The 27,515-nt window shown below is 40.3% G+C and overlaps 2 protein-coding genes and 1 long non-coding RNA gene across 3 annotated transcripts; 2 read left to right on the top strand and 1 right to left on the bottom strand.

The window, feature by feature from the left end:
• Positions 1–73: 73 nt before the first annotated feature.
• LOC124343906 lies at positions 74–27,470 on the bottom strand. Its single transcript, XR_006919431.1, has 7 exons — positions 26,911–27,470; positions 26,640–26,725; positions 26,212–26,427; positions 12,849–12,948; positions 12,412–12,639; positions 281–888; positions 74–107 (listed from the first exon to the last, which is right to left on the bottom strand). It is a non-coding gene; the product is annotated as an uncharacterized LOC124343906 (long non-coding RNA).
• LOC124343787 (regulator of G-protein signaling 8-like) lies at positions 6,411–8,501 on the top strand. Its single transcript, XM_046797269.1, has 4 exons — positions 6,411–6,818; positions 6,908–7,053; positions 7,282–7,445; positions 7,526–8,501. Exons 1-4 carry the CDS (start codon positions 6,754–6,756, stop codon positions 7,727–7,729), a joined length of 579 nt encoding a protein of 192 aa, XP_046653225.1. The 5' UTR covers positions 6,411–6,753; the 3' UTR covers positions 7,730–8,501.
• On the top strand, positions 22,319–23,556 carry LOC124343802 (regulator of G-protein signaling 8-like). Its single transcript, XM_046797286.1, has 4 exons — positions 22,319–22,491; positions 22,561–22,692; positions 22,800–22,963; positions 23,121–23,556. Exons 2-4 carry the CDS (start codon positions 22,572–22,574, stop codon positions 23,328–23,330), a joined length of 495 nt encoding a protein of 164 aa, XP_046653242.1. The 5' UTR covers positions 22,319–22,491; positions 22,561–22,571; the 3' UTR covers positions 23,331–23,556.
• Positions 27,471–27,515: the final 45 nt, after the last annotated feature.

A 27,515-nucleotide genomic window follows, 5' to 3' on the forward strand; every position in this document is an offset into this window, starting at 1 on the left:
AGCAATGATGCCAAGATTGATGCTGAGATTGTTGCTGATGACAGGGGAATACCAGCACGAAAAACTTTGCATACTTGTTGTTATGATAGCTGGCCCAGGCCTCAAATCTGCACAAAAGAGAAGGTTACCGTGCAAATAAAATGTCATACATTGACAAAGGAATTACATGATAGATGCTAGACAGTAAGTAACATTACACAAATTATTTGGAACAGGTTTAACTCTTCTATTTAAGGTCCCATAATCATTATACAGTACTTGTAATCTTAGTTTCATTTACCTGCAGGCTGCCAAACGGCATGGAACGTGGAGAGCATGACCAGCACCAGAGTTCACAGTTCACGCGGCGATCATATTTTTGTTAATTTGTTTTTTGTTGCTCTATTTTTCGTGCAGTCACGTACGTTTCCAAAAAAGTGATCGTTTCCTTCCACGTTCCGTATTCTTCGTAATCTTGAACGTCTCGTTTTCGAAACTTGAAAAGAAAACGAAAGCAGAGTAGCAGACGACAGTAATTTTTTTAATTAGCCAAAGATCGATAGAAAATTAGAAATATTAAAAATCGACCCTTATATCCAAACCGTCAAAATCATTCCGGGAACACCGGAATTCAGGGAATGAATACATTATTGGCTGGCTGTGAATATTCCTGGAAAAAATTTCAAGAAACGAGAAGTAATTACATAAGAAGTTTGCTCTACACTATAGACTAATTATATAGTGAGTCATTAAGGAATCCCAATACGTTTGCTCCGGCTCTCCAGACTCCATGCAGACATGGTAGATATTAATGATTTTGCCAACAAATTTTCACTAGTCGTATTCATAGGTCCCGGAAAAACATTTTGAAACCTTTTTTGTTCCTTGTTTGTAAACGCAATCGACCTACTAAAAACAGATGAAAAGAACAGAAATAGCAAAAGAGAAATTTATTTTTAGCAAATTAAACGAGAGAGAGGAAAAGAAAGAAAGAAAAGGAGGAAAAGAAGGTGAACAGCCCTTCAAGACGATCAACATATGATGGGAGGAAAAAAGAAAAGAAAATAAGCGAAAAAGCGTTGCTGGAACATTCGATATTCTCAAGTTTGACGTCATTCGCCTAACGGTCGAAATAATAAGAGGTTGTTAGTCTTTCATTTTGAAAGTCGTTGAGAGTATGGACTCATTTTTCATTCCGTGTCGTGTCCGGTCATTCAAAGCCGTTGAACTTGGAACTTGACAGCGAGTTTGACAGAATAACGCTGTTATGCCTATGATTGACGTCGTTTTCTCGTTTTAGATTTTTATCCTGCACCTGGATTCCCGTGGTGGCCGGAGTGACGTCAAGTTTGACACCGAACTACACCGTAGACAAGTAGACAAGTCATCAGGGACGAAACGGGTGAGGTCGTACAGTTCTATCGCCGCATACAAGTTACTACACTCATGGGACAATTTAATTAATTTGTGATTCCTCCTGGCATACTTGAACTAAATTTACTCCATCCTTCGCGTTCGTTCTCGGTGCCACAGATGTGTCAATCCGGAGAATGCTCAATTATATGCCTCTCATGGTTTGAATTCTTAATCTCTTTGTTCCGAGCAAGGAATTTGTGAAATAATTACACATTAGTGTTGGTTTTTGAAGCAGAGAGAAATAATGCTCTTATGTAATCTCAAGCATTTCATTTCTTATTGCCCGCACTTTATTAAGTATTGACAAAATAGTTCCTTTGACGTCTGGACTCTACGACATCTCCGTCTTTTTTTTTAATTTCTTTTAGATGGCGTCTGTGGGTTGCTTAGAAACGCAATTTTTCGCTTGAGATTTCCCTGAGCTATCGAATCAACGTGTCCGGCGGAGACAGGTAAATAAATGTGCCAACATTGTCCGCATCAGCTTGTTGCTACAACATTTCTTGGCATCATTTATCTATCCGTCTATTACACTATTAAATATATTTGATTCCCGGTACATGTGTAAACAGGAATAGGCAGCTGAAAGAAAAAAAGGCTTTTGATTTCGTTACAGGGAAAGCGATAAAGGAGCAATCGTACAAAAGAGAGTAGCTACACGCCCAATCTAAATTGGCCAAGCACGGACGAGGATTCCAAAGATTCAATAAAACATTTTTTTTTTCTCTTTCAAATAAAGAAAATATTTAATAGAATAATAGTAACACAATTAGGAATAGATGCCACGTGAGTTTCTCCAGTCACATGTTCTGTAGCAACGGGTTTGCACGCTTAAAGAAAAAAGGAGCAATCATCGATTTAAAAGAAATTTTTTAATAGTCAATCGAGTCGATCAAAACTCTTTCGAGCTTGTTTATTCTCTAACTGCTGGCATCGATCGCTGTTAGAGTAGCTAGTTTAGCCTTTGTAATCTAGACGGTACACAATGGTTGCTATTTTCGTCGGCCACTCGATCCCTTCCCACAGCATTGCATAGCATCGAAATCAATAAATCCCCGGATGTTTGACGAGGAGCACGAATCTCAGAAGTCAGAACAATCTGATCATTTCGACAGACGACAGGAGGAAGCGTGCCAGCAGGAACGCATTTCACATTGTGATACAATAGGGGGTTATTCGAACGTGATTAATAAAATGTATAGAAATGGATACCTTGATCGTCTGGTATGATACCAATTGTCATTCCACGTGTATAGCTCGGCGTCCCTATTGCTTTATAATATATCTTTTACGATTTTAAAGAAAATGAGTTTTATCCTTAAATTTCTTCGTTCTTTCCTAGCTTTAGTTGCTAGGATATATGTGTCATTTTTCTTAGGGTGGTTGGCCTCTCCACGGGTGCGACCTCCGGTTGCCGGGATCTAGACAGCGATTATACACTTTCGTCAATTAGTTTGCGCTTGCCTGGGTTGTGGTACGATCTCTGTTGCCTTTTGTAGAAGGCCTAATAAACCGTGATTTATACACCGGTACGGTAGTATGCAATTTCGTTCGATTCATCGCATTTACAGGGTGAAAGATGTTGTCGAGCATCGGCGAAGCGAAACATTTACAAGGGTATAGATTTCAGTTGTATAATGGCCAAAATACGCGAATGCCTTCCACACTTCCACGCACGGAACAAGCAGCGCGAACATAAGAGAATCGAATCCTTTTTCGTCGGATGATTCCAGAGAAGTCATCAATAAAACCATCAACTTATCGATTTCAATTGGAATTTTCTTTTTTATCTCGTTGACGGAGAAGCAGAGAATATTTCGATCAGTCGACTCCGGACGGATAATTTGCGATCAAGAAGTGCAACCTCAGTGCGTGAAATTATAGATCGGCACCTGATTAGTACTGTATATTAGTTGGGTATAGCCTCTTTTTCGCCTTAATTTCGATACATGTAATCAATGAGCCTAAATTCTGTAGACTTTAAAAGGATGTAGTAGTAGTCTACTGTGATTTGAGATCAAGTTTCAACGGACGTTGGGAAGGATGCTGATGGTCGCCTAGCGACTTGACCGTGCGTCACTTGTCATGGATCGATCTTTGAGTCACAAGACCTTTGCACTTGTGAAAATTTGAATGGTCATCGTATTGTCAAAGGGCCACTTTTATTGCCCACAGACGTACCGCAGAGTTAAGTTCTTACAAGACCTTCGAGTGATCTCACGTGTGGAAAATAGTAGACTTACACTAACCAAACTTAAATCGGAGAAAAATATTATAAACGTACAGTACCGCATATTACACATGGCACGGTGAAAAAATCTGCAGAAATATCACGAAAATGTGTTCCCTTTGAAACTGCCGTGTCAAATTCAGATGCGCAAAATGAATTGGCAGCCCAGATTTATCAAAAGGTGACGAGCTTTAGCAGCGAGTCCATTTCAAATCGTGTTCCTTATACCGTACGTAACTTTTAGTTGAACTCTTGTTACACTCTCAAAGAGTGTAAAGGCTTCAATTCACAGAGTATAACTTTGATAGAAAACTATTATACTCCATGACCGTCATTCACGAATTGTTACAAGGTAGATTAAAGGCGATCGCTAACGCAATAAGATATGCACCCTGAACCTTGATGTATTCTCAATGACAGGTACGTTCGTAGTTTAAAAATTCAAAAAGAAGTAGAGCTGTAAATTAAATTTCCCTACATGGGAGTCAGTCACGCGCTTGCCACACGTGATTTGGTGACCGTCCTTTGGATCAAGTGAGACGGAAGTGAGGCGCATTCACGAGGGAAGAAGCGCCACCATTAAAATAAAACGAGAAAACAAAAATGAGTCTATGTACACGTTTTCCTTTCAAATGGACGATCTAAACTCGTTATAGCCTTTTGGCTGATTTTTTATTACCGTAAAACGGATGGTTTTTCCCCCTTCCTGCAGGATTTTTTTTTTTTCTAAATTAAACTGATCTTTGCGACAGTTTCAAAATCACGTGTGGAAAACGCGTGACTGGCAGTCGAAAAATTCAATTTCATTTTGGAGATGCATTCCATTAGACGAGAAAGTTCAACGACATTTGCTTATTGCAAGCCAAGATTGCTTAAGAGGGAAGATCCGTGTGACAGTTAATAATGTTATAGCGTATGCATGCTTTACCCATAGAGAAAAAGGGCTAATATCGACAGGAAAATACACGTGACATCAAATTGTTTTACGCAAGCAAACAAATATCTCGTATGGTAAAAAACAAAGTTTACTCGGGCTTATTAATCGAGCGGGAACTTGCACAAGTGAATTAAGACTATGAGGGCAATTGCGTTCCCGTCTGCCAAAAATTCTGCTTTTAGTGTCTGTAAAAAGAAATTTCCTTTTCTGCTGGACATCTTTTAGAAGAATGAGACTGAGAAAAATTCAGACATGCAAATCGAACAACCCAACCGCCCAAAAAGGAACTCAAACTCTCCAATTACTTATAGCTGCTGTGTTTTCCATACGTTACTGTTTGATATGCCCCAGCGACTTCACTTATTTGGTTGTTCGTTATACGCCGTATCTTACTCCGAATTCTAGTTGACATCCTTTGACGGAGAGCAGTCTAAATAACAAACGCATATGAATGAAAGATGACGTTAAATTGATAAAGGAGTGAGGAACAATAGCAGATAGTCTGCTGAAGAGTTTCTATTTGTTCTCCGATATTTTCTCCATCTTTCCTGAACTGCTGTGTCAGCTCAAGCCATTTTTGCGACCGCCTCTTGCCAGTATGTGCAAGAATTATTTGCAACCCAACCTGCTAGCAAGATGATATGATCGACCCCGTTTATCTCGACATCAAAACTGTGTACTGTGTATCTTCACTCACGTCAGCAGGAGCCTGGAAGTCATATATAGGAGCTGGCAACAATATATGATCCGGCTGCCATTTATATTGTCCGCGCTGGCTATACACAGTATACATACGAAACATATATATCCAATAGACGAAGAAGAAGCACTTTTATAGATCCAAGATTGAGCAATCATCCTCAGTCAGCTCTCCCCTTCACGTCTATAGCTGCTGTACGACATTTGTGTGACGTGCGATATCTTTGAGTGGGGCAAACGATAGCCTGCTTCCCTTTCTATCAAAATGTTTTCGTAGAAATGGCAGTGACTTATATGCCAACAGACTGTTGTTGGACGTTTCTTATTTACTAATGGAGAGTTTGAGGGGGGGGGGGGGAAACAAGGGAGAATGGTGTGTACAGCTTTACACGAGATGTCAATAGTAAAGAAAGCAAATTCGTGTGAAGCTATTGAAAATAAAGAGTATCACTGAACTTTGTACAGATAAAAGGGATTTGTTACGAGTTTTTCTGTTATGTCACTGTGCGAGCCTGACGGCGTCTGAAAATGAATCAAAGTTAACGAAATCTATTCTCCAGATACTAATGTTGCCATCGGATAACTGGCCGTGCGGATGTAATGTCTACATGTGGGTCGCCATATAGAACCGCGTATGCTGTCATTCAATTTCTACCTGTTCAAGAACAAAACAATGATATGCATCGTCTATCTGAACCGTGAAAATGCCTCTCCTGCATCGCCCAATTATATAGCGACAAGGTCCGTTTGATGGACAGCCGATGCGGGTTGCTGGGCGATCCCGTCCGATTATCCGTGAGCTTTCGACGTCGGTACCATTCGTCTTTTTAACTCGACAGAAAAAGAAGAAGCGAAACGCGTCTCTTTTCTTGTCTTTTTATCAACTTCAAACGCTCAATATTCAAAGTGAAAACCATATAAGCATCGAAGAGAAATAAACACATAGGCGACCAAAGATGAAACACAAATTGGACTATTCTTCAGCAGAAAGATGTAATAACGGCCGTAAAAAGAAAAAAAAAAAAAAAACTTTGTCCGAGCTATGTTGGAAAAACACTGCGATGCGCGCGCAATATTTAAAAATAAGCAAAGCCCAACCCCCCCATAGCGTTGGTTCAGTTGGAGACTTGCGTTACGTTTCTCACCATCACAGACAGCCACCAGTCACCACCCTTTCCGACCTCAGCATTTCCCCTGTCAAATACATAAACGAAGTAGTCTGCTTTCAATCCCGCAGACTCTCTTCCACCAGTGTCAGGTGCGCAAGTGAATTCCTCTCTCTCTCTCCTCTCATCTATTTCTCTGAATTTCATCTGCTGACAAAAGACTACACACCTAGTGAAAATTCGAACAGTGGATTATTTACGCTGTGTGTCAAATTGAGATATGATCCACGCTAACGACGTTCGTCATCACAATTTGTTGCGTCAAATACAAACATTGATTGAGAACCAGTGAGTTTTCTCTAACATCACTGGGGAACAGACATTCCATGCTAAAGAATATCTATCGGTTTCTTCAACGGTCCAACAGCTTCATTTCACTGAATACGAAAAGGTCAGTTTTGATTCCTTCGAGTTAAAAAATAAAATAAATTTGTTACGAACATCAACGTTTAATTTTAAAATGATTGGTTTTCTGTACAGTTGTAAACCGGAAATGCGACTTTTGAACCTGAAATCCGGATTGTTTCTGAGACGGAGGAACTCCGACTCACCGTTGTCGGCCCGACCCCAGCCGGAAGAGGCCCAGAAATGGTCAGAGTCCTTCGCTGCCCTCATGGCATCCAAATGTAAGTGGATCTAATTACCGTTTCGTATACACACAGCCGAGCCGATACAGTATTTGGGTTCCGACGTGACGAATGGCGCTCAATATACTGATAAGGGCGCCCCCGTCTTTAAAAGAAAAGTTGTAGAAATTATAAACGAATAAGGGTATCATTATAAATACTCTTCCTTGCATATCATATGAGGCCATATTCATTAACCAGCAATTGATGTTTCCTGTATCTTTCCAGATGGATCATCACTTTATCGGGCGTTTTTACTGCGCGAATTCAGCAACGAGAATTTGGAATTTTGGATGGCCGTCGAAGAGTACAAGAACTCGAAACCGCAAAAAATGGCAGCCAAAGCCCAGCAGATCTACAACGACTTTGTGGCAACCCAATCGCCAAAAGAAGTGCGTTTGTAATTGTGTTTCAAGTCACAACTCTATCTCATCTGATAACTAACATTTCCTGACTTTTTGCTGATTTCCAGGTCAACCTGGATTCTGAGACAAGGCTCCTGACTTTGACCAACGTCCAGACGAATAATCCTGACCAGCACGTTTTCGACCGAGCCCAAAGGCGCATCCAGCACATGATGGAAAGAGATTCCTACCTGCGTTTCCTCCAGTCGAAGCTCTTCCTCGAACTCGCCTTCCCAGAACGATATTCATCATCGAGTGACGTTTCCGACTAGTCAAGAGTCCACTCGAATGATAGAAATTAAAACAAGAATTGTCAACCTTCCGAAACAAACAAACAAAAATTGACAATCGGAAAGAAAAGGGAAGGCAAAGCCTTTGGGGGTTTTTGCAAAAATCTCTTTGAACATTATATAGGGCACAATTTTGCACGCTATGATACCTCTTTCAAAAAAGAAAAAACGTCTCTCCTTCTCTATATTTATTGAAACAACTGCATTTCATAATCAAATTTTTCCACATTGTCCCCAATCTCGTCTATACTTTTTCTTTTTCTATAGTCCGCGCGAAGAACTGTGATTTTTTGTTTTCTCTCTCTCTCTCTCTATATGCGATCCTTGATATGGAAAAAAAACGGCTGGTCGTTCGCCTCGCGGGATTTTTTAAAAATTATTTTTTTTGGCCTGTCAATTTTCATTGTGAATGTGATACATAATGACTTGTAAATAAATGACGAATTCAAACGTATACTATAGACATTTATAGTAATAAACCTGAATGATTTAAAGCGCGCTATAACATCACAGGGCTACAAAGAATTCCCGGTTCGATTATATGGACCAGTCCCGTACAGATGGCACGATGACGTCATTGTGATACTGCATTGACGTTGGGACGAAATGAGATTCCTCGTCTTCCGAGTTGAATACCGTATATACACCGCGGGTATTGATCGAATGCTTCGCTGCTGCTGCCAATTTGAAATTGATTCCGCTGGTTAATTGCAAGAAATCTGTTCACACAAAGTTGATACGAGCGTCAACGTTGATGTGTGTGGGTGAGTTTGACTGATTGCCGGGGTTGCATTTCTAATTTTACACTCGTTGTGCGCTGAAAATAGACCCACAGTGGCGAAGAAGAATTGAAATCTAACTGCGACATCATCACGATGAAGACGGAACGGTCAATAATTAAACAGGCTCGAGGGAACCTAAACGAACTGGGCCGATATTTGCCAACAAATAACATTTCGCCAAGTCGTTAGGTCCACTCGAGTTTGATGTCATCCGCCAACGGGTCCGTTGGCTCTTCGGTTTAGAAAACAATTGCGTTTTGATTTTTATTCTAGCTCCAACTCGCATCGAGCGAACGGCCATTACACAGCGCCATAAAAGCTGCTCGGCACAAGATGATGGCAAATTATAATTGCCTATAAAACAGACGGCCCCTTTTCCCTTCTTTGCTGCGACCAAACGTACCGAAGGCCCGTAGTACAACATACCCGAAGTTCACTGGGGCCGTTTTTAATTAGTGGTCGTAGGGAACAATTCGTTTTCAATGTATATAAAGCCGAACTAGACGAACTGTATGTACTGTAGCCTCTCTAGTCTGTGCGTGAATTCCGTTTGGATCTTTGGGTATATCTTTATCCCGACAAAAATGTAACACAATGGTATCGAGTCTGAAATATATAGGTAATTAATCATTTACATAAGTAGATTGGGTCTCCATTCTTGTAGGAGGACGACAAATCAAAATTTGATCAATCTAAGACCTTCGAGAAATTAAATATAACAACTTCCGGTCGTTCATTTTAATGAGGGCCATTACGCAGGAATAATGGATGCAATTTGCATCCAAGTTGACCGGCAGATTGACACGTTCCTCGTGAGATTTCTCACGATTATCTCAATATCGTTGCACGACTTTCACGCGTAATATATGGATTTAATTTGAATTAGTTAATGATTATATTATTAAAATAAATTGTATGAAAATGTATGAACCGCAATCGTCGATTTTTCTGATGAAAATTGCACACATTTTTGTTTGACTCCAGCTACACACAGATATCAATTTGTCAGTTCATTCTTTACCCGTCAACTTATCAATATTATCCCTAGAAAGTGCAATAAGGTATAACAAGTCGATGAATCGCCAAGGGCGGAGCGCCCTTGTCTATATACTACTCGCAAAAGTATTTTCAAATTTATTGGATATTCTTTTCTATGTTTTTTTTTAAAACTTAACTAGAACATAAGTGTGAAACAAGAGTTCGCTCCGGAAATGAATTTTCGATTTTCATTCTTTGAAATTTGAATAGAGATCAGGGAACAGAGATATAGACTCCAGATATCCGAAACACGCTAGCCTTTCTCTTTCTTCTTCTTCTTTTGAGAGTTCCCTTTAAAAAAAATAATAAAAATCCTTAGACTATAGAAATCTCTTTTCAGTTTCCTGACAAAAAGAGGTGATGGAGCGTCTCGAGACCGGATTTTATCGATCCCTGCCGTATTTGACTGGGCGATGAGGGGGAGAGAGAGAGAGAAAAAAAGAACTTTTTTATCAATCGAACTTTGATCAATACCCCCCCCCCCTTACAGCTATAGAGTTTTAACCATGGACATCTCGTGTTCCGACAGCCGAGCTTGCCTCTTCTGTGAGAATTCAAAAAGCCTCGAGACTTGTTGACACGTTTTTTCATTTGAGTTTCGCTCTAATTCAGAGAGACGCAGGGGTTGTCCTATTCAAGTTTTATTTTATTTGTAAAGGAGAAAAGTTCAGGACGACATAGAAAATGGGCGTTACCAAAAAGAGATAGGATAAAAAAGAAAAACTTTGTAGAGGATATAAATTTTCCATCACCCATATACCGTTCACAAAAGGAAAGAAAAATCTTTAAACCCTGATGATCGATTTTCCCAGAATCTTTCGCCTAACATTTTGTTTTGAAAAAAAAGGGAAGGCTTAATGCTGATAACTACTACCAAGAATTTTCATCATCGTGTCTACTATTAACTGGGAAAGAGAAAATAAATAATTAGTGTAATATATATTTTGCGTCATCGCGTCAACCTGTCTCGATGACGTCACAAGAGAAAAATCAACCACCCTTTGCATGATAACGACGAGAGTAAATTTGAAATCACAGTAATAAAAGTGTAGAGTTATGACCCAAAAGAAAAAAGTTCCCCTGGTTGGAAGGGGGGGGGGGGGAACAAATTCTCCCTCCGCGCAAAAGCTGCTGGACCAGTTGTCCGCGCACGATTCCATCGTTCCCGACTGTCATCCTTGACGCAACGATATTTACTACTCGAGACAAAGGTTGACAACTCATCAGTCAATGGGGGGGCGTATACGGCCCATCTTCCCTCTCGCGGGACCGCAATCTTGAGTTTCCATCACGCTTCCTGGTTACGATGATTCCCATCCACGTCCAATTCGCCAAGATCCCGCTGACGTCACAGTTTGCACACTGCCAGCAGAGAAGACTCCCGGACATAAATCGACCCGCAGCAATAGATTCCCAGCTATTATTCATTCAGACTTAGAGCGAATAATCATTTTGAATTGAGGATTTCAATAGTCTACGAAATTTCCGAGAGAACAATTGCGTTCCCATGCCTCGGGATGTGAACCTCAGGAACTGCTGGCGGGCGGAATTGAAAAAAAAAACAAAAAAAAAAAAATAATAATTCGAATGAACGACGCGGAAAATGATTATCATTAGTCACTGGGGAACGCCTTTGAAGATCAAGGTTTGTTGCACTATGGGGAACTCAAAATAGCCTTCGCCTGTACAAGCGTTCTATAGATGATGTAGACTTCACAATCAGCCGAATTCTCTATGATAGGTCCTACTCTTGAATTCAAAGCGGCGATTCAGACGAGATTGGAGCAGGAAATGAAACCGCCGTGCACTGTGCGCATTATTACAAAAGCCTCCCCCCGTCTTAAACTACTCCTATAAATAGTACACCAAATAGTTATTCGCCTGTGTTCTGTATGGTCGAGTCCTCCACTCGGCACTCAACGTAATTTATGGAGATGGAGAGATCTAGCTATATTTAGCTGCACAAAGACAGACAGGAAGACGTACATTCACGTTGTGTGTTTATTCGCTAAAGCGCTTTCAGACCATGTTGATTTAGTTTGATGGTTACCGTTGGCCGAATCTTAGCTGAATTTTTTCTTTGTTTAATAATAATGTGGCGTATATTCTTCTAGATTAATGTCGCAATTCCTGTAGAAGGGCCCAGTTTAATATCACGTGTTGGAAACGCGTGATCACGCGGGCTCTTGGATGCTGAGGATCCATCTCGTACGAGGAAAAAGTTGGGAGCGAATTTGGTGACGCAGTTCGGTGAGTCAATATAAAAGAGAATAATGACATTCGTTTGCTCGACATTGTTTGCCAGAGTCTTCAAAGGAAAGAGCCCAAGTGGTTCTAGTAGTATGCAGATCGTGCAGATTATGAGAGACGGAGACTAGACAATTAGACACGTAACTCAACGATGAGCGCGGAGACACGAAGCATTTAAAAACGCTGTGTGCCTTGGCGCGGGAGTTTTCAAGAGGACAAATCAATTGGCAGGTTAAGTCTGTTAAAACGAGGAAGTGTCGCTGTGGCGGTATGATCCTTATGATCATAACATTTCCAAGTTGCACTGTGCTTGAAATGAAAACTTTAAAGAATTTAACGTATTTTCGAATTTAATTGTAAACCCACAGTCAAATTTGAGAGGTACAAAACAAAACAAGCCTGATCTGTGGTCGTTCTACAAGTAGTGAGTTATTTAAAAAAAAAATGACTGAGATGAGTCAACAAAAACCGAAATAGAATCAACAGCATAGACCTAGCTCAGGAATAATCGTACGTACTCCGTACTATATCTAACGATTACGATCAACGTCCAATAAATTATCAAAAAGAAGAATAAAGATACGGATGTCCTACCTTTAAGCCTGGGAAATCCGGCCGGGCATCCTCAAGTGCTCCATCCGCAGTCCAGAATAGTTGAATCCACCAGGTGAGATAGGAAAAAGGGCCTCAGACTCGTGAATACACCCACACACACATGGACGTACACGAGAACAGAGGATATTTAAAGAATAAGGAAAGAAGGGATCCTTAACTCGACTCGATATCGGTTGTTTTCTCTGATGAAACTGGATGCTGTTTAATCTAAATAAAAAAATGGGTTACGAAAATGTTGACAGAAACAACCTAAGAAAGGCCTAAGGAAAAATTGAGAATGTGACAGTGGGGTAAACCCTAATTGTTAATAAATAGGAGAATTTAAGGTTTAATACATGTAATACACTGCATCTATGCAAGTCATGCATTATAAAATATCTTGCAGGTTACAGAAATAAAAGTAAAAAAATCATTACCCAAACGATTATGCTGAGATTGTTGCTGATGGCAAGTAAATACCAGCAAAAGCAAAACTTGCATATCTTGTTGTTATGATGGCTGGTTCAGGACTCCAATCTGCACAAAGGAAAAGGTTAGATAGTGCAAAAAAAACTGCCATGCATCAACAGCTAGGGCCAGGCTAGGGGCCTAGGGCTTACATGAAAAATGCTAGTCACAAACTAACATTGCTAACATTTCACAAATTTGGAAGTGTTTGAACTTTTCTATTAAGCTCCCATAATCATTCTATTTGCATTCTGAGTTTTATTTACCTACTAAACAGCATGGGGTGTGTAATAAGCCGACCAGAGATAACACGACGAGCACATTTTTGTGATTTTATAGCAGACGACACTTCTAATTAGTCATGCAATTAAGATATCGATAGAAATTAAAAATCGATCCCCTTAAATCCAAATTTCAAACCACTCAAACACCATAAAAGCGGTTTTCTCACCCGCGCCTACATCCGCTGACCAAATCGGAATTATTTTAGTATTTAACAATTCGTCTCATCAAGTTACACTGCGCCCCTCCCACCACAGTCAAGATAAAAATAAAAATTTGCACTAAACTCGCAGATAATTACTTTTTTAAAACTGAAAACGCCTCAATAAGACCCTTCAGAACCCTCTTGAAAGCTAAGAGGGAATAAAAAGACTTAAATCCAGTGAATCCGGAAGGGTTCACAGGAAACGATCTAGAAAAACAGAAATTCTTATGTTATTACGATCGGGATCTTGCGACCCAGAAATTTTGACGTTTGATCAACTTCGACTCTCTAGCACAGTGACAGATGACATTCTTTCCGCTTTTTACCTCCTGACTCTAAGGTATTTCGCCATCCGTCAAGCCCAAAAGTATATTAAATCTTGATCTGACAGAACGATTGGACGTGCTTATCACAAATGTTGTTGACTCGACCGCGGTATATTGACGAAGAGTTGAAAAGGTAAAGGTCACGCGTGTCCTGGACAGTACGACAGACGATAGAAGTTTTATGGTAATCAATTATGGCAGCAGTCGGTGCTGAAGTCTCAGCGGAGCTTTCCACTGATTTTTGTCCTAGTTGACAATTGGCAAATTCAGTTGAAAAGAAGTTACTTCTAAGATTCTATCAAGAATCTCGGGAGCAAACAAAATTGGATTGTAACAAAAGTCGACGTTGGGCCAACAAAACTCGTGCGTTCAAACAAGGACGGCTGGGAGACACGAACGTTCACGTGGATGTCAAAAATCGAACGTCAGCTTCTCTCTATTATCGCCGTTTGTCAATTTCAGCAAGTCTGTCGTAGTGTATTTTGTTTAACAAGTGTCTGGCGCCACCATTTGAAAAATGACAGTGTCTTTTCTGGAGAAAGGGGTTCAGCCGGTTCACGTTATAGTCATAAAAAGTTCAAATGTGTACACTTCACAGTGTGCACATACACAATGGGATTTTTGAATCAGGTGCGCTTTGCAAAGAACAAAAATGAACCAAGTTTCATTATTGATGTCGAGACTCTGTGCTCTTTCCAGCCGAGTGGTTCTCCCGTCAACTCACCAGAGCGTTAAAATAATATCTAAAAAGAAATAGGTTCTATCCTACTCAAGACAAGTGGGGCGCGCCATCAATAAGTTCGTTGTAACACTAATCCCCTTAAAAAAATTGTTAATCAAAGCGCAAAAATGAGAATTTTATCTGGGTCAAATCAAGATGTGATCCACGTGTCAACCAGGCCCGTTGTTCCGATTTTATATTGGTGAAACGTAGAAATCTATAAAATTCTCTGTCGCCATCTAGCAGCTTCCGCTGATCTAATAATACGTTTCTTCCAGTCGCCTTACTTCTTTCCAACTTGCCCATCCAGAGCTAGTAGACATTCAGCGACAAACGCTCGGGATCAATTTTGACCAGTTCGATGAAAGAAAGAATAGATACGCCCACATACAAAATGATCGCTCTTGCGCTATTGAAAATAGCGTACCAAAAATAGCTACCTATGCAACACTATATTGGTGTAGACTGAAAAAAGTCACTGGGGAGTTCCAAAATTATTCCGCTAAGGTACGAATTCACAGTGGTGTTACCCCAAGAATGAATCACTCCCGTCTCTTCTGAAAGAAAGTCAAAAGAATAATTAATACTTCCGTTCGTTCTTTTATTCTAGTTCGACGAACTGCGATTTTTCCTGTTATCTTTCACGGAGACAGACAACAGCTGATCGTGTGCGATTCCCTTGTTTTGTTTGACACTGAACGTCAACGAGAACCATCAACAATTGCTGGATCGAAACAAGAGGTCTGAGAAAACAATTCCTTTTTCAAGGTGGGCGTCGATGCCATTCCCATTCGGTTGGTTTCAGCTATCCACACCTTCAAGCATGGAAATGAAAAGGTTAAAAGCTCAAGGGTCGGGCAACATTTACTGATATGAAAAATGGGAAAAATTAAAAAAAAAGCGCGAGAAATAAATGGCTGACAATTTTTATGGCGATCTTTCCATCTTGACGGTACTAGGAAAAAAGCCGAAAGAATACTCAATGATATTTCTCGCGTGTTGATAGCTTTTCTATTGCACAGGGGGATTTCACCCGATATAACGTTTCTTTAATCCATTCCGTTTTCTTTTGGCCTTCCGCGTGGGATCCAGTGAAAGTCATTCCGGCTCCGGAATTCAATTCAATGTTTATTTCCTTGTCCCATCTGTTTTCGCCAGAGATCAATATAAAGCCTTATTTGCCTTTTTATTCCAACCGTTGGCAATAATCGACAATAAAGCAGCGGCTGAGTTGCACTTAGAAAAATGACTTTCCCTTTTCAAATAGTGTCATAAATAATCGAATTGAATCATACGAGCCAGTATTTATTCCATTGCCGACACGCCATCTGCCTTAATGGAGCCCCCCCCCCCCCCCAAGATATAATTGACATTTTCTCTTTCTCAAATGGAGACGGAATGATCGTCTTCAAACGCAAACGAATACAGATGAGTACCTAAATGATGCAGGTGCATCCTAGGAAGTAGGAACGTACATATATATGCTTCGTTTTGTGAATTTCTTTGGTTTATAGGAGAAGTTGGGAGTCGTTGGGGACATTTTTTCGTCGAAACTGAAAAGTTGGGCATCTCTCTAATAGAAAAGTTTCGTAGAATTCCCTGCGAGCCTGCTCTTGAATTCTACTTTCTTTATTTCGTTTGCGTCGTCATTTTCACGAGATAATATTTTATTGACCAAGCGTACATGTGTTATCCAGCGTTTTTCTTATTTGATTTCGTGATGAAGAACTATGCTCAACAGAACTGGAAACGCAATAAACATACTTGCCATGAAAAGACGTCAAATGACTTGAAGCATTTTGAATGATTCATCAGACTTTTCTTAAGGACTTAGGGAAGTTGTTCCCGCGTCACAGGAAGAAAATTCTTTGAGACCTAATAACCTGATCGTATGGAAGGTTATGCATTTATAACACTTTCTTTTCATGCCGTACACCGTGTAAAATTAATTCAATTATTTTCACATCGTATTTGTTGTTTTATCATATCCTGAAATATTAACATCTCATTAGTTTTCTATTTTTTTTTTCATGTCGTTTAATTTCATTTAAAAAAATTTATAATAAAGCTTTGATATATTTTTAGAGTTGAAATTTTCCGGTTGTCATATCTACCAGCGACGTAAAACACCCATGCAATAAATTATGCAATACACTACAACCAAATTAAGTCAACCCTGCATGGCGTAAAGTAGGGAAATTCCTTCAGTTGCTGTGACGCTTCAAATGAGCTTGTCACGCTAGTAGTATTGATACACGTAATATTACGGTTAATCATTGGGGACATCTGGCTGTTTCGCCTTGACTATTTAATTTTCGGCTGACTGTCACAACTCAGAACAAGTTTGGTTTTCATCCGAGAACGACACGCCTACGTAGAACTCTATATTTGCACACTTAAAAAAAAATAACGAATTTTAGGGTTTGTTGGCGACCTAGAATTCTACACATTTTCGCGCTGCCTGTTTCTATGTCTGAATTTGTCTTTGCTTTTTTCCGCCCGTTTCGGGTTGTGGTGATCACGCCAAGCTGTAGTAGCATCAGTAGTGGCGTGTACACGAGAACCGAAAACACGTTTCCGAAGATTATTGGCACTGTGGGTCCATGGCAACTGAACAAGTGCAGGCAAATTACAGCATACAACCTGGGAATCGTCGCGAGGGCAACGTCTTTTATTATTAGAATATGGCGCAGTGTGGGAGAGGGTCTCTCTTCTGTCGTTTACATGTTTCGCTACGAATCTATCGAAAAGCCGTTATGCGATTATTAGATTTTTGGAGAAAACCAATAATGCAGAAAAGTTTTACAGTTTTATGAATTGGATCTGTGATGAGACATTCAACGCAGAACGTGGGGGCGGAGAAAGAATTTCCATGTGCGATAATATTTAAATGGGCGGCTGAGCGTCAAGGTGAACTAGGAAACTTGCGTTTTTAAATTATACAGATCGAGGAGAAACGGGATTTTGACATATATGGGTTGCTGCTGTTGAAAAAACAAAATTCGATTATTGGTTCGCATTTCATTTGACACGCCGGTGGGCGTTGGCCTTCTTCATCCTAATAAAAAATGATGAAATTGATGTGGAAGATTGAATCGTTTTTTTTATTTTCTTCCGGGTTCTTCATCTGCAAATTGAATTGGCATTTTCGCGTTCGACGACAATGTGGGGCCGCAGCAGTGCACATCTGCACTTTTACGTACCTATCGATCTTCTCGAGCGAGTCGTATATACATAACAATCTCCAGCACTGCCATCGTTAATCATCGGTTTTATTTTATCGAATTTTTTTTTTTTGCGAAAAGGCGGAAGTGAGCGAGTCCTTGGGTCGGCAACATTGCGATGAGTGACATTCGGGTGCCAAAACTAATAAAGATGGACGAATTAATGGAAGTGTAGATTCGCAAATTCCTTTTTTTCATTTCCAGTTGGAACGAGGATTCTTACAGACTTCTTATTTCTTTCGAAAGGCTATCGTTACTTTAAAAAAGTTATGTGACACTCCTCACAAGGGACGACATTTTTCCGATGCAAGACAACTGTTGATGGAACGAGCTAGAGACGCTGATAATGAAAAATGAGCACCGATGCTGCGCTATTAAAGCGACAAACGGAACCGGAGCGAAAAGGCTAAAGGCCCATTTCCGTTATTGTGGGTTTCCATTTCAAAGGTTCCAAATGCCAACGAACCGCACCCAGGAGGAAAAAACAAAGCAAGATGTTTGAAAATGCGCGATGAAAAATATTACTTTCCTCTGCATATCTCCCGGTGCATATCCGCCATTCGCGACATTGACGACGACATTGCGGTAATAATTACATTGCGAAAGAGAAAGCGGCAGTAATTATTGCGAAAGAGAAAAGAAAAACGATCACTAATTTCAATACTAATATCAACTTTTCCGCCCTCTTCACCAAAAACAGTATAGTAGAGGACCGGCGAAAGCAGCCGAAGGCGCAATTCAATTCGAAATGAGAAATCGGCAAAGTCTAAACTTGAGACGACGTATATAGCAAAACATTGTGGACTACAACTATATAACACGTGTTTCGGCAGTCACACGTTCTATTTCCGGTGGTTCACGTGCGATTGCTCATATACAGTAGAAGCAAACGAGTTTCGCGGTTTAATACAGGCATGTATTCTTGGATGAACGGGTCCAAGTGACGTGTGCATACAGCCTACGATTCGGTAACTATGCCTCTCTTCAAACGCCAGATTGTAAATAGAATGGCTGATACATAGTGACTAGAGAGTATTTGCCAACAACGCCAGATAAGATCCGGGAGCCGGAAATGTATTAGCAAACGGTTCCTTGGACTCAAGACTCCCAAGTCAGATTCCTTCGTTTCCCGATTACGTCAACGAACCGACTTCTATCGTCTATAATCTAAGATAGTCGTCTGCTGTTATGTGCAGTGTACCAAAATAAAAATTGAAAAAAAAAAAACAACATCATCTCAGGCTGGGATATAAAATAATACCCTAGTATGACGTCAATCGTATAGATGAGTCTGAATTTTATTGAGTTATTTGGGAGAAACGATTAAATAGGAGGGAAAATCCCAAATATTAAAAAGAAAAAAAAAACTGTCCGTGACTGACCATCACAGTTCCACAGTAGCTATAGAAAATTGGGCGAATTGTCCGGGCGGTAGTTAAATCGCTAGCTGGTGATAACTTGAACCATATAAAGGAAATGACGATGATGAATTGTCTTTTGGCTTGTTGTTTCAAGCGCGTCATGAAAAACGTTTTACGACAGACACAATACGAGCGATCGTATATTACGCTGATCGTATAATATATAATATTCACTCTTAGAAAAAAAAGTCTAACCGGGGAAGTTTTCTTGTAATCTTGCCAATGACGCACTACAGCAGCTCGATATAATCCCGTTGTACTTTTTTTAATTTTTTGTAAACATTTTATGTGTTATGGCTGTGTCTTTCGAAAGTCACATCTTGTCGATTGGCGAAAATCGAAAACGGCGCCGATTAGTAAAAGATTTTCAACTAGGACTGTTCTACAAGAGTTTTTTTAGTGCGTGAAGGCTGTCATTTTGATGAAGGCGAATCATCTGTTTTTGACGCGCTGACGCATTTGCCGCGGGGTCAACGTGTGCTAGTAATCAAAAGAACTTGTCACGCGGACTGAACATCCATAGTCAAAAGAATCACACAAAAAAAAAATCCGTCAGGTGCTGTGCGGCGACAGCAGTACAAAACTCCAAATCGTCTTGTCATTGTTTGAAACAGGTATTTTTGAAAGATTATAATAGAAAAAGAAAACAATCAACGCCCTTTTGCGGTCATCAGGATCCGGTTCGTAATGAAGACAAACAGCTGAGAAGGGAAAGCCCCTTGAACACAGGTGCTCCTTCTGAGCTCTCTAAGGTTGAAAGAGTGTCCGTGATTCTTCCAATTATTTTCAGCCTTTTTTTTACCTTGGCCGAATGGAATTTACCATTCGGAAGGCGAAAGACAACTCAAATGACGGAGTTTAGGGGCCACCCATTATTAGACCGTGAATTTCACGTTGCAAAGGTCAGAATCGATGAGTATATGAAGGTCTCCGTGTGCACCAATCTATATAGACGTCTACTGCATGCTACCATTTGGAAATTGTCCGTATAGTATCAATAATGATTCGTGAGAGCCACTCGCGGCCGTTGCCATTGGGTACGAAACCGAACGTAGCGCAAAGTTCACCAAAGTCGTTGGGTCGTCCTGCTACTCTGCTACCCTCTGCTACTCCGCCGTATATATATAGAGAGAACATAATTGATGTTCATAAAGGAGCAATCAGGCTGGGCGATTGGTATACGTATTTATACGGCCTGTTGCCCATCATCCGCCCTCCCGTCGTTCGAGCGGATCTGGGTTCGAATATACCCGCCGGCCAATAGAGTCTTTCAGAGAATAGAGAGAGAGTTTCTTCATCCTGTTCGTGACATCAAGGACAGGGAAATGCAGACGAAATTAGAACACACATTTTCTGTTTTTTTTTTGTCTTCATACAAACAGTGAGAAAGTAAACGCTCTCGCACTCTTGTATTCTATGGCCGAATGTAATGTTAAATTCGCCCTAGTTGTCCATTCGTCTGGTTCGTTGTCCTTGTGGCTGTTCAGTAAATTCACCAAGTTCTATTTGTTTTCAGCGGAAAAAAAAGTAGAAGGAAAGTCACCGTCAAACGTCTTTTTTGAGGGGGAATTCTGGTGTAATCCTTGTCTAATTAATTTGGTTTGATTTTGTCAATCAAGCCCGTGAAACTGCAAAAATGTCATTTCTAGAATAAAAATGGCAACCAGTATAATCTAGATTCAAATCTTAAACGTTGAAGTACCCCCCACAGAAAGAGTGCTGCAAGTTATAATATGCGATATCAAGTGTAATTGGTATACAGCCTCCTGACTCCTACTCGTGTTCTCAAAGTCTGATTCCAGTCTCAGTGTCTAAGACTTCAATCCAGCTGCCATTATGTCCGCGCTCGTTTAGAAACGGGATGAAGAAAAAAATAAAACGAACAAACGAACTTTAACGAGCGGCAACACATTTCCGGTGGGAGGATCACTCCCAACAGCACATGTATGAATTAAATCACTTCCGTTGGTCAAAATTGAAAGCTCTCAACGGGAGGAGATTTGATTCAACTTGTATCAAAGTATTTATCTTTTTATTCCGCCGGTTGGCGGGGCGGAAGAATAGGAGATGATGATTGTGCAGACCCAAAAAAAGGAACAAAGCGTCAAATGCCAAACACGAGCTCCTGTTTCACGTGTTGTCACCAGAAAGGTAGTATTGCTATGGGTTTTCAATTATGTCTCAATGTTTCCCTTGGCCAGTTAGGCTACTTTAGCCTACAAACGCCCTCGCCCTTGTTTGAGATGGCGGAAGCAGGTCATCGTTGCCTAGCGACTTGTTTCCGACCTTCTGCTCTATACCGTTCTCAATCACAGATCATTTTATTTGATGATAAACTCATTTAATACCTGTACACTTAATGATCACCTGCAAGTTACACTATTGACGTCAAGTAACTCGTTGTCTGTCTTGGTATTGATAACGATAAAGAAATCTCAAATTGCCTGACTGTTAGTTTATTATAGAAAGCAAACCCGCTATAATATGTTTGTCGCTAAATCAATTTCGCTCGAGTAGATAGGGGAAAATTTAGGAAGATTTCAGTATATCCCCACTTGTATAGTGTGTCTTGACTCTATTTTTAACCCTATCTAGGAAATTGTTTCTTGATTCGCTTCGGAAGCCAATCATTGTTGACTTTACGCTGTTATGTCAAAACTATTTTTAAAACTATTCCTAACCACCTAAACTATGGATCCAATGGGCGGCCTATAATCCATAGCTCACGCATCGTCAAGTGAACTTTTCCTTTCTCTTGGTATTTCAAATGATGTCACAACAATAAAGGACCTGCCTGCCTCAATGCGCTGGATCTGACAGTGAATCAAATTGGTTCTTTGGCCAATCAAAAGCCATGGGAACATGAAAGGAGAACTACAACACTCCACAGCACAGCGTTTCCTGCTGATGCTGGACCGACGTACTCGTTGACGTTGCGGTTCAACAGTTAATTAAATAGATTCAATTGAACTCGTCTTGTCTCAGTCGAACCTATATCTATTAATGAGTCCGGATGGCATATTTGTCATCTGCGTGCGTGGCAAAGCATCGGCGTTGGAACACACACACTGTATAGTATACGCACTAATATGTATAGCCAGCAGAAAATGGGATTTCCGAAAGTTGTGCGCGCGCAAGAGTACCGAAAAACCTGAACTTGTCCCGATGGCGTGTTTTATATTCTCCCCTCCCAATGCTACAGTATTTCTTTTTCCCCGCCCATCTCCTCCCACTCTAGAGGCCCTATATAAAAGGGCTCGGATGCCTTCAGCGCTTAGACAGTCTTCTACCTGTTTGAGTCGCGGCAGCACAACAACACTCGCTGTTCTCCTTTTTTAACATCCTCGTATTGACTTGTCATAGTGCTAAACGCTATTCAATCAGTTCCTAATTTCAACCGAATTTGTTCTGTCCCGTTAGCCGATCCCAAACGGTTAGTTTTCATTTGATTGCGATGATATTTTCCCGCCGACATTATTTAAAGTTTATATTTTCGTTGCAGATTTTTAAAAAATGCGTCTCCACCTTGGATTTCTACGCCGGAGAAGTACAGAGGCCTCATTGTCAACTCGACCGAAACCGGAAGAAGCTCAAAAATGGACGGAATCTTTCGCCGTCCTTATGGCATCCAAATGTAAGTTATAAACCTGATGAAATTGACGCAACACTGTCGATTCGAAAACATACGCAATCAAAAATTGAAATTTAATCGCAAATTATTTTCTCCTCGGACCTTTCCAGATGGATCATCACTTTATCGGGCGTTTTTATTGCGTGAATTCAGCAACGAGAATTTGGAATTTTGGCTGGCCGTCGAAGAGTACAAGAACTCGAAACCGCAAAAAATGGCAGCCAAAGCCCAGCAGATCTACAACGATTTCGTAGCCGTACAAGCATCCAAAGAAGTACGTTATTTGCATACAATCAAAACTCGATTTGGTTATATATAACTACGCATTCTGTTGTAATAACCGCTCTACAAAAAAACCAGTTTCCAACTTGGAAAGTCATTTAGCCCCAATAACTTATGTTCGCTCTCGTCATCTATTACCTATTCAACAGATCAATCTGGACACAGAAAGCAGACTCATCACGCTGACCAACGTCCAGTCCAACAATCCGGATCAGCACGCATTCGACCGCGCCCAGAGGCGGATCCAGCACATGATGGAACGCGATTCCTACCCGCGTTTTCTCCAGTCAAGACTTTTTCTCGAACTCGTCCAGACGGACGGCTGTCCAACCTCAACCGGTTACGTTTCGGACAATTGAACATGACCAAGAGCACAAAACAATTGTCCTTATTATACAATCGCAACATTTTATAAGGCTACACTTTACCGGCTATACAGGCTGGAACAAAAAATCACTCGAGACGATACTTTCACGTCGTCGTCCTTTTATTACTTTTTTTTTTAAATTGATCTTATAGCTTCTCGCGCAGGCCTACTGTGATATTTATTCCACTCATGTTCTGAAATCGGCATTACCTTTTTTATTTAAAAAAACAGCGGCAATTTCAAATTGAAAACGATCGCATATACTAAGATTCAGTTTAGTTTCTCCCTCGCCCGACATCAACACTATCTTGCCAACACATTTGTCTTTATACTTATGAAGAGAAGAGATAACAAAATTCATCTCTTTTCTTATTATTTATCGAACCATCCACCGAGTTTGTACTATTCTGTCTTCTATTTTTCCTTTACCCATTCCAATTTCTTTCACGTTATCTAGTCCGATAAAATCACATATTTATTTTTCTATACTGTAGCCTATAACTCTGCATGTGCATCTTTGATATTACGGAGAAAAAAAAAACAACTATTTGGTCGGCGGGTTCCGGCCCACGAGATCTCCATGTATACTTTTTGTGTGTTATTTCCTTAATGTATTTTCACATTTGAAAATATATCACAAGAAATTGAATACAAGAATTTATCAATGATTACCCAGAAAAAAAAACCCTTGTTAAAAATTTACTAGCGGTTTTGCAGAATTCATGAAAATGGAACTTCGCGCACTTCGCGGTTATTCCATTTCACTTTGAAAGTTTTTCATAACGGGAGTCTAAATTTGGTGCGGTGTCGGTTTTGATGACGCAAATGTGTGACGCAAATATTTTCTTTTTACATTGTCATTGCACCTGTCATCGATTCCCTTCAAAGTCTGCGGCAGACACGGCAAAAAATGAAAAATTCTGGCTAATTAAATAACAGTATGGTTTGGGGGGATTCAGAAATCATCACGAGAAGCTTGTTTATGTATGACAGGACAGGGATGTATACGGTGGTAGTGCTTCTGTGTAGGTGTATAGTTGTATACCTAGTCAGATGCAACAAGGTGTAAAATCTATAACCAAATTAGAAATGTACGTATTGCTCTTTCCGTTGGGATGAGGAAATGAAATTTTCGCTGTCTGTTCTATTGCCTCATCTCCACATTGGCGTAGCTTACACGTCATCAACATCCGGAATTTCGCCCGCGGTCCTACACGCTATCGGTCCTACATGCAAATAAAAATCCGCAAACTATAAAAGTTGTTTCGATCGGCCATATGTTCGCTTATCGTTTTACCTTAGCTGTAAACGCCCACCCATTAAATGTGGACACCTATTCTTTCGCAAATGAATAATGCAACTTCACCCATGTGACATTAAGAAAACCCAAACACACACAGTAATCAACTCTGGAGTAGCAAGCGTTATAGTTACGTAATGTTGATGCATGTTAGTAATGTCGAGTAATGTGCTTTGTTTATTCGCCAAGAATAGAAACGCGGAGAACGGTCGAGAGTTACGTGATGCCATTAGAAAAAACAAAGAAATGGAAAGGAAACGGCACTTAGTGAAGACAATCTTGGTGTATCTTGAGGGAAAAAAAAAGAGAACGCTGATTAGCGAGTAGTGTCAAATAGTTGTACACGGAGCGAGTGCTCTTGGAGTTTGACGTCATTCGTCGGCAAGGTTGTTAGCCCTTTCTATTGGAAAGCCATCGAGTCGAATTTATTTCATTCCCTGCCATATAAATTCAGCCATTTCTAGGTCACCCATGTCCGTACACACACATTAAGTGTTGGACGATCACAACGGGGAATGAAAATCGAGTGTACAAATGATGAGAGGAGGGTCCCATTTCTCTTTATTTCATGACTAGACGACGTTGCTATAGTTATACAACGTATACTTTTGTGCGGGTTCACGGAGGTTAATCTGGACCGTATACCCGGCCACAGAGAACGTTCGTATTGTGATCGGGATAAACAGATTGCTATGTGAGCTCTGTAAACCCCCTCAAACTTTAGAAGAAAGTCCTATCTCTAGAAAGATTTTGGCCGTCAGGAAAGTTTCGAGAGAGAGAGAAAATCGAATAGTTGTTGCTGGATCGGTTCGCAGTGAACAATAACCCCCCTTCTGATTCGCATTTCAAATAGTTATGGTTATACTTTGAAAGAAAAACAACAAGTTTGTTTAGGGCTGCTGCTGCTGCGCGTCATTCGGTTTGTGTAACGACCCTGACGGCACACAAGTCGTCTTAGACTGTAAAAATAGCCGACGCGCCAGAAAAGTGAGAAAATGTAAGAGTCATTCGTACAATCGGAGCGTGACGCAGGCATCGATACCGTTGCTTCGATTTCCTACACTTTTGCTCAAGCATTTGAACGTGAGTCTCGTGAGATTTCCCCTCCTCTCCCCTCATCCAATAGAACAATTCGCCGCTGATACAGGGCAATGAACTTCGCTGGCCTATTTGTTAATAGCGACACAGTTTGACTTCCGCGAGACTGATGGGCACGAAATAAGTAAAACATTTTTTTCTTTTTAACAACGAGGAGGTGCCAGTGTCTTGGCAGGTCCCTCTTGGTAAAAAATATTGTCTTTTTGCTTCAAGTGTTTAAAGTTTAAGTATTTTCGAATGCGATGGTTTACCCACAGAAAAAGTTGTGAGGTACAAAACAAGCCTGATCTGCAGTAGTTCGACAAATGAGATTTTCAGTGAACCCTTACAGAGAAAAACAAAACGGAAAGAGAAAACAGTTGCAGTCAAACGGCAAGCTCAGGAATAAACGTAAGCTCTGTGACTACGCAACGATTTGTAATCAACGCTACCCAAAATTGTCAAAAAGGAAGAATAGGGATCAATTTTTTCCTACCTTTATGCCTGGGAAATACAGCCAGACATCTACAGATGCTCCATCCATCCGCTGAAAAGTTAAATTGCACCAGACGGGATGGGGGTAAAGGGTGTCCTCGTGAATACACCCACATTCACATGGGCGTACACGAGGACATTTAAAGAAAGGGGAAAAGGAGAGTTCAGTAACTCGATTGACATCGGTAGTTTTCCAGTGTAATGGGGTGCTTCTTATCTAAATATAAATGGAAAATGGGTTACGAAAAAATATTGAAAGAAACAACACATCAGAAAGGTTGAAAATGTGAGCCTTATTGGGTAAACCCTAATTGTTAATAAACAGGATAATATAAGGTTTCCGTGCAATTCAATGCATTTGTGCAAGTCATGCATCATTATACAATATCTAGCAGGTCACAGGTTAATTAAAGTAACGGAAATCATTACCCAACAAGTGATACCGAATCAGAACATACCAGCAAAAGCAAAACTTGCATATCTTGTTGTTGTGATGGATGGCTCTAGCCTCAAATCTGCAAAGAAGAAAAAAGTTAAATAGTACAAACAAACTGCCATGCATCGACAGGGCAATTGCATGATAAATGCTAGTCAGGATTCCACAGGAAACCAACATTTCACAAATTTGGAACAGGTTTAAGTCGTTTAACTCTTCTATAGCTTCCACAATTATTCTATTCGTAATCTTAGTTTTATTTACCCGCTAAACAGCATGGAGTATGACGGTTATCAAGAACAAATAAATCTTGAACTTTGTCTCTGACTTTTTCGAAATTTTCAACTAAACGAAAGCAGATAGCAGACGACACTTGTCCAATTTTCTTCTAAATTCTAATCAGCATGCTTACGAATTACGATAATCAATCGATAGAAATTAGAAATAATAAAAAAATCAAACTCCCCCCTTATTAAAATCCAAAACCGCTCAATAACGATGAGGGAATAAGTTTTAATTGTAATTCCCCGGAAAGCCGAGGGGGGTAATAAGTTCAGCTTGTCGTCTCTTTATTTCTTGGGAAGTTTATTTAGTAAATAGAAACTAATGGACTACATTTGACGATTACACAACGAAGGCAAACCGAAAATCGGTCTATTATGCCATAAGTACCATATGCAACTAACTATCATATACACAGCTAGCGCTTGCTCTGGTCGATATTTTCTTTTTTTCTAGCTTTCTTTACAGCCGAAAACTTTACTGTGTATACTGCAACAACACGAACTTGGAAGACGGACACTTTTCATCCACTTGCGACATGCCTTTAGGTTTAATGCACTGACGCGAAAGAAGCATACGGCCGTGAC

The sequence above is a fragment of the Daphnia pulicaria genome, chromosome 6 (genome assembly GCF_021234035.1).
Source record: "Daphnia pulicaria isolate SC F1-1A chromosome 6, SC_F0-13Bv2, whole genome shotgun sequence".
NCBI classification, from domain to species: domain Eukaryota; kingdom Metazoa; phylum Arthropoda; class Branchiopoda; order Diplostraca; family Daphniidae; genus Daphnia; species Daphnia pulicaria.

Coding starts and splice junctions, on each gene's coding strand:
- LOC124343787 (XM_046797269.1), top strand. CDS start 6,754: ATGCTAAAGAATATCTATCGGTTTCTTCAACGGTCCAACAGCTTCATT. Junction 7,054..7,281: donor TGCCCTCATGGCATCCAAAT/GTAAGTGGATCT, acceptor GTATCTTTCCAG/ATGGATCATCACTTTATCGG. Junction 7,446..7,525: donor CAACCCAATCGCCAAAAGAA/GTGCGTTTGTAA, acceptor GCTGATTTCCAG/GTCAACCTGGATTCTGAGAC.
- LOC124343802 (XM_046797286.1), top strand. CDS start 22,572: ATGCGTCTCCACCTTGGATTTCTACGCCGGAGAAGTACAGAGGCCTCA. Junction 22,693..22,799: donor CGTCCTTATGGCATCCAAAT/GTAAGTTATAAA, acceptor GGACCTTTCCAG/ATGGATCATCACTTTATCGG. Junction 22,964..23,120: donor CCGTACAAGCATCCAAAGAA/GTACGTTATTTG, acceptor CCTATTCAACAG/ATCAATCTGGACACAGAAAG.